Source organism: Mustelus asterias, chromosome 31 (assembly GCF_964213995.1).
Source record: "Mustelus asterias chromosome 31, sMusAst1.hap1.1, whole genome shotgun sequence".
In the NCBI taxonomy this organism is placed as follows: Eukaryota; Metazoa; Chordata; class Chondrichthyes; order Carcharhiniformes; family Triakidae; genus Mustelus; species Mustelus asterias.
The window spans coordinates 3271743-3278246 of NC_135831.1; the positions used below are offsets into that span (position 1 = coordinate 3271743).

Below are 6504 nucleotides of genomic sequence, written 5' to 3' on the forward strand. Positions count from 1 at the left end.
GAGTGTTACAGTGAGGGGGGTGTGGGGTTTATCAGAGAGTGTTACAGTGAGGGGGTGTGGGGTATATCAGAGAGTGTTACAGTGAGGGGGTGTGGGGTATATCAGAGAGTGTTACAGTGAGGGGGTGTGGGGTATATCAGAGAGTGTTACAGTGAGGGGGTGTTGAGTATATCAGAGAGTGTTACAGTGAGGGGGTGTGGGGTATATCAGAGAGTGTTACAGTGAGGGGGTGTGGGGTATATCAGAGAGTGTTACAGTGAGGGGGGTGTGGGGTATATCAGAGAGTGTTACAGTGAGGGGTGTGTGGGGTATATCAGAGAGTGTTACAGTGAGGGGGTATGGGGTATATCAGAGGGTGTTACAGTGAGGGGGGTGTGGGGTATATCAGAGAGTGTTACAGTGAGGGGGTGTGGGGTATATCAGAGAGTGTTCCAGTGAGGGGCGTTTAATGGCTAGAATTGCGTGCAGATCCCTCGGATGCTGTCCCTTTAACATTCCTTGGCATTGTGGAACTGGCTTGGTGTCGGGGAGGAGCTGGGAGCGTCTGCGAGAGAGCGAGAGAGAGAGGAAACAGATCTTGCTTTCATCTGCATTATCGTTTATCGGCGTTGCTGCTCCCCGTGTATCGGCGAGAGAACCTGTGACACCGAGATCTACCAGCCACTGCAGCCACTCTGTCTGGGGAGACACAGAAGGGATTAACAATGAGCGGTGGCGTGTACGGAGGAGGTAATTTCAGAGTAAGCAGCGATCCTGTCTGCGTTTGATTCCTTTCTCACTAAATGTGGGTTTGGGTGACATTGACAGAGGGGCTGATGCATTGGAAGGAGGTACGAGGAAGCTGTCTTTAAGATGTCTATTGGAGGATGCAGGGCGGTCCTGTTCAATTTTCCTTCGCCACTGATGTTCAGGGGCGCGGGGGGTATTTTGGGCTCTGGAATTGTGTGTGTGTGTGTGAGGGGCTGGGTGTGTGAGGGGCTGGGTGGGTGGGGGGCGGTGGGGCGGACGCAGAATGGATTAATTATATTTCCCTCTCTATACTCTGCCTGCATTTGACAATGCGTATTGGGATCCGCACAATGATCATTGATATTTTCTTAGCCACACAAAGGACTGCCTCATTCCCGGATTGGGGAATATCTGTCCTGACTGACTCCCCAGGGTTCGGACCCGCTGAGGGGATTTGCTGAGATAAAAAGACCATTCGGCCCCTCCCACATGGAGAAAGACAGCCCACTCGTCGGAAGTGGAGGAGGCCATTCGGCCCCTCGGGTCTGTCCCTCCATTCAGTGGAACGGCCATGCATCTCAGAAACAAACTCTGCCCACCCACCTTTGCCCCCTGTCTGGGTGAACGGGCTGATTCCGCACCTAATCGGGTGGCACAGCGGGTTAGCACCCGCTGCCTGACAGCAGCAGGGACCCGGGTTCGATTCCCGGCTCGGCTCACTGTCTGTTCGGAGTCTGCACGTTCTCCCCGGTGTCTGCGTGGGTTTCCTCCGGGTGCTCCGGTTTCCTCCCGCAGTCCGAAAGATGTGCGGGTTAGGGTGCATTTGCCATACTAAATTGCCCCTTAGTGTCCAAAGATGTGTAGGTTAGGTGGATTGGCCATGCTAAATTACCCCTTAGTGTCCAAAGATGGGCAGATTAGGTGGATTGGCCATGCTAAATTGCCCCTTAGTGTCCAAAGGTGTGTAGGTTAGGTGGATTGGCCATGCTAAATTACCCCTTAGTGTCCAAAGATGGGCAGATTAGGTGGATTGGCCATGCTAAATTGCCCCTTCATGTCTAAAGATGTGCAGGTTAGGTGGATTGGCCATGCTAAATTACCCCTTAGTGTCCAAAGATGGGCAGATTCGGTGGATTGGCCATGCTAAATTGCCCCTAAGCGTCCAAAGCTACCGTCATAGAGGTTTACAGCGTGGAAACAGGCCCTTCGGCCCAACTGTCCATGCTGTCCTATTTTTTAACCACTCAGCTAGGTCCAATTACCCGTGTTTGGCCCATATCCCTCGATACCCATCTTATCCATGTAACTGTCCAAATGCTTTTTAAAAGACAAAATTGAACCCGCCTCCAGTGCTCCTTCGTGTCCAAAGATGTGCGGGTTAGGTGGATTGGCCGTGCTAAATTGCCCCTTAGTGTCCAAAGATGTGCAGGTTAGGTGGATTGGCCGTGCTAAATTGCCCCTTAGTGTCCAAAGATGTGCAGGTTAGGGGGATTGGCCATGCTAAATTGCCCCTTAGTGTCCAAAGATGTGCAGGTTAGGTGGATTGGCCATGCTAAATTGCCCCTTAGTGTCCAAAGATGTGCAGGTTAGGGGGATTGGCCATGCTAAATTGCCCCCTTAGTGTCCAAAGATGTGCAGGTTAGGGGGATTGGCCATGCTAAATTGCCCCTTAGTGTCCAAAGATGTGCAGGTTAGGTGGATTGGCCATGCTAAATTGCCCCCTTAATGTCCAAAGATGTGCGGGTTAGGGGGATTAGAGGAGTACATTTGTGGGGTTAAGGGCCTGTGTAAAATAAAAAGGTGGGTCGGTGCGGACTGAATGGGCTGAATGGCCTCCTTCTACACTGTAAGGAGATGACAGAGGTTGGTGAGGGAGGCATCGCCGTGAACCAGTGCCCCCCGGTACCATGTCTAACCGTATCTTCTCTCACCCCCCCCCCCCCCCCCCCCCAGATGAAGTCGGAGCTCTCGTGTTTGACATCGGGTCCTACACCGTTCGTGCCGGCTACGCAGGGGAGGACTGCCCCAAGGTACGGTCAGGCCCAAGGTGCCACTTTCCTCTTCTGCCTCCTGCGCAGTGCCTTAGCCGCGCCCAGCTCCCCCAACCAAAGGCTCCCACCAACCCCACACTCCTGCCACCCCTCTACCTGCTCAGGCAGGTGTGTGACGGAGGTACAGGCTGGTACACATCCACTGAGATTGGGAACTCTACCCAGAAGAGCCTCGATCGCACGGACCATGCTCTCAGAATTGGGTCACCCAGAGCCGGGGGGGGGGTGAGGAATTCGGAAATGTCCAACCAGTGCGTTCGAAAGGAGACTTCTGAGATTGGGGATTGTGGCAGCAGCGTTTTATATCGAGAGAAGAGGACCTTCCCTCTGTCCATCAGTCCTGGGAGTGTTTGATGGGGGACAGTGTAGAGGGAGCTTTACTCTGTATCTAACCCCGTGCAGTACCTGTCCTGGGAGTGTTTGATGGGGGACAGTGTAGAGGGAGCTTTACTCTATATCTAACCTCGTGCTGTACCCAGGACAGGTACAGCACGGGGTTAGATACAGAGTAAAGCTCCCTCTGCACTGTCCCCCATCAAACACTCCCTGGGCAGGTGCAGCATGGGGGAAATCAGGTAAACCTTCGCTGCAGTCTCGAGAGAGAGAGCAAGAACATCCTTCCTCAGAAAAGGAGACCAAAACTGCACACAACACTCTAGGTGTGGCCTCACCAAGGCCCTGTATAATTGCAACAACACATCCTGTCCTCGAAACCTCTCACAACCTCTCTGTGGGGCGGGGGCACGGCGGCACAGTGGGTTAGCACTGCTGCCTCACAGCGCCAGGGACCCGGGTTCGATTCCCGGCTTGGGGTCACTGTCTGTGTGGAGTCTGCACGTTCTCCCCGTGTCTGCGTGGGTTTCCTCCGGGTGCTCCGGTTTCCTCCCACAGTCCAAAAGACGTGCTGGTTAGGGTGCATTGGCCGTGTTAAATTCTCCCTCAGTGTTACCCGAACAGGCGCCGGAGTGTGGCAACCAGAGGAATTTCACAGTAACTTCATTGCAGTGTTAATGTAAGCCTCAGTTGTGACACTAATAAATAAATATTTTTGTTACTGGAAATCTCTCTGTGATATCGCTCCCGGGAAGCTTGGCTGGTTTTACTTTTCTCTTGAATTCATTGCTGCTCCAGGCTGACTTCCCGACCACAGTGGGCCTCATTAACCACGACGAGGCGGCCATGGAGATCGACGGGGAGAAGGATGCCAAGTCGGGGAAGACGTACTACATTGACACCAACTCCCTCCACGTCCCTCGGGAGGGCGTGGAGGTCATCTCCCCTCTGAAAAACGCAATGAGTGAGTGACTGACGGGCGGAGGGGTGAGGGGAGGGGTGGTTGGGGCGGGGGGGGGGGGGGGGGGGGAGGTTTGAAAGCCTTCGGCCTAGCCTCCAGCGACTGACTCAGCGACTGAGCACTGGCCAGATGTTCCTCCCTCGGGGAGGGGGGGCAACGCAGCTGGACCCCCTCAGCCCCATCCGAAGCTCGGAAAGCTTCCAACAGCCACTAAACCGAGTGGAGGCTTTCGGGCCTACACAGCCTGTGCCGCCTTATGCCTTATGAAGGGGAGGTGATGGCCGAGTGGTATTATTGCTCGACTACTAATCCAGAAACTCTAATATTCTGGGGGACCCTTGTTCGAATCCCGCCACGGCAGATGATGGAATTTGAATTCAATAAAAAAATCTGGAATTAAGAATCTACTGATGACCCATTGTCGGAAAAACTCATCTGGTTCCCTTTAGGGAAGGGAATCTGCCGTCCTTACCCGGTCTGGCCTACACGTGACTCCAGAGCCACAGCCAATGTGGTTGACTCTCAACTGCCCTCCAAGGGCAACTAGGGATGGGCAATAAATGCTGGACCAGCCAGCGACGCCCATGTCCCACGAATGAACAGAAAATAATGCAGACACTCCCTTCCTCATTGGACAGACCCGTTCCATTACCCCTGGGAAACAAAGAACCAGCTTGATCAACAAGAAATAGGAGCAGGAGTAGGCCACTCGGCCCATCCATCCTGCTCTACCATTCGGTGGCTGATCTTGGGCCTGCGACTCCATTTTCCCACCAATATCCCTTATCCCAAGACCAAAATCTGTCTATCCCTTCCTTAAATATATTCTACCGTGGACCATCTACAACCCTCTGGGGGAGAGAGTTCCAACGATTCACAACCCTTTGAGGGAAGATATTTCTCCTCATCTCAATCCAAAATGGCCACCCCCTTATCCTGAGACTGTGCCCCTCCAGCCTCCCCCCCCACCACCCTCAAAGTTTTAGATTCCCCCGGCCAGCGGGGAACAATTTCTCAGCCTCCACCCTGTCAAAGCCCCTCCGCATTTGGGAGATTCTATCGAGATTGTCTCTCATTCTTCTACTCTCCGGAGAACATAGACGCAGTTCGCTCAGTCTCTCATTCTAGGACAACCCAGGGACCAATCTAGTGAACCTTCCCTGTCCCGTCTCCAACACAAGTCGAATCTTTCTCAAGACGTGGAGGCCAAAAACTGCGAACGATGCCCCAGATGTGGTCTCACCTGCTCAACTGTGGCAAGACTCCTATATTCCTCTGTACTCCCTTTGCAAAAAGAAGCATCTATGTTGGGGAGAATATCTCCCCTCTGAACCCCTTCGACGGTCAAGCTTAATCCAGAGACCACCTGGGCCCCAACCATTTTATGCCTAACCTCCAGTTGACCTCTAACCCTGTCAGAAACAAGGGTCGGCACGGTGGCGCAGTGGTTAGCTCTGCTGCCTCACAGCGCCGGTGACTCAGGTTCGATTCTGGCCTTGGGTCAGTGTCTGTGCGGAGTCTGCACGTTCTCCCCCCCCGTGTCTGCGTGGGTTTCCTCCGGGTGCTCCGGCTTCCTCCCACAGTCCAAAGATGTGCAGGTTAGGTGGATTGGCCATGCTAAATTGTCCCTTTGCGTCCAAAGATGTGTGGGTTGGTGGATTGGCCATGCTAAATTGTCCCTTAGTGTCCAAAGATGTGCAGGTTAGGTGGATTGGCCATGCTAAATTGCCCCTTAGTGTCCAAAGATGTGCAGGTTAGTTGGATTGGCCGTGCTAAATTGACCCTTAGTGTCCAAGGATGTGCAGGTTAGGTGGATTGGCCGTGCTAAATTGACCCTTGGTGTCCAAGGATGTGCAGGTTAGGTGGATTGGCCATGCTAAATTGCCCCTTTAGTGTCAGGGGTATTATCAGGGTAAATGCATGGGGTTATGGGGATAGGGCCTGGGTGGGATTGTGGTCGGTCCAGACTCGATGTAGAGGCAAAAAGCTCTGATCCCAACTTGTACTTATTGCTGAATAAGGAACAGGACGTGGCTTCCCCTCTTGTCCAGTCGATTGATGTATGGAACCATACAGGTCAGAAGGAAGCCATTGGGCCCCAGTTGCCTCTGAGTTATTCCCCCGTTGCCCCTGGCTCCACAGATATTTGTCTATCGGCTTTTCCGGTTGAATCTCTCTCCCCAGTGCCTTCGAGGTTTGAAGAGTGGGGACTGGACACCAATGGTCATGGCCTGCCGCTAAAATGCTGCCCCCTTTAGGTCACAAAGGCCAGCTCGGTGTGAAGTTAAATACTGGCAGGGGTCATCTGGAGTTCAATTGCCTTTTTTATCTGCTTGCTTTCTGCAAATCTCTCTCTCTCTCTCTGTTCTTGTTCTGTGCTTTATCTCCTTTAGCCAGCTCCGTCTCTTCTCTCAGTTCCTGTGTTTATTT

General features: G+C 53.1%; 1 protein-coding gene across 1 annotated transcript in view; it reads left to right on the top strand.

Moving 5' to 3' along the window:
* Positions 1–616: 616 nt before the first annotated feature.
* The window catches only part of LOC144481743 (actin-like protein 6B), a 37644-nt gene continuing 31756 nt past the window's right edge, over positions 617–6504 (top strand). The window contains exons 1-3 of the mRNA XM_078200891.1: positions 617–729; positions 2683–2759; positions 3912–4077. Coding sequence (XP_078057017.1) covers positions 705–729; positions 2683–2759; positions 3912–4077 — 268 coding nt within the window. The 5' untranslated portion in view covers positions 617–704. The remainder of the gene's footprint in view (positions 730–2682; positions 2760–3911; positions 4078–6504) is intronic.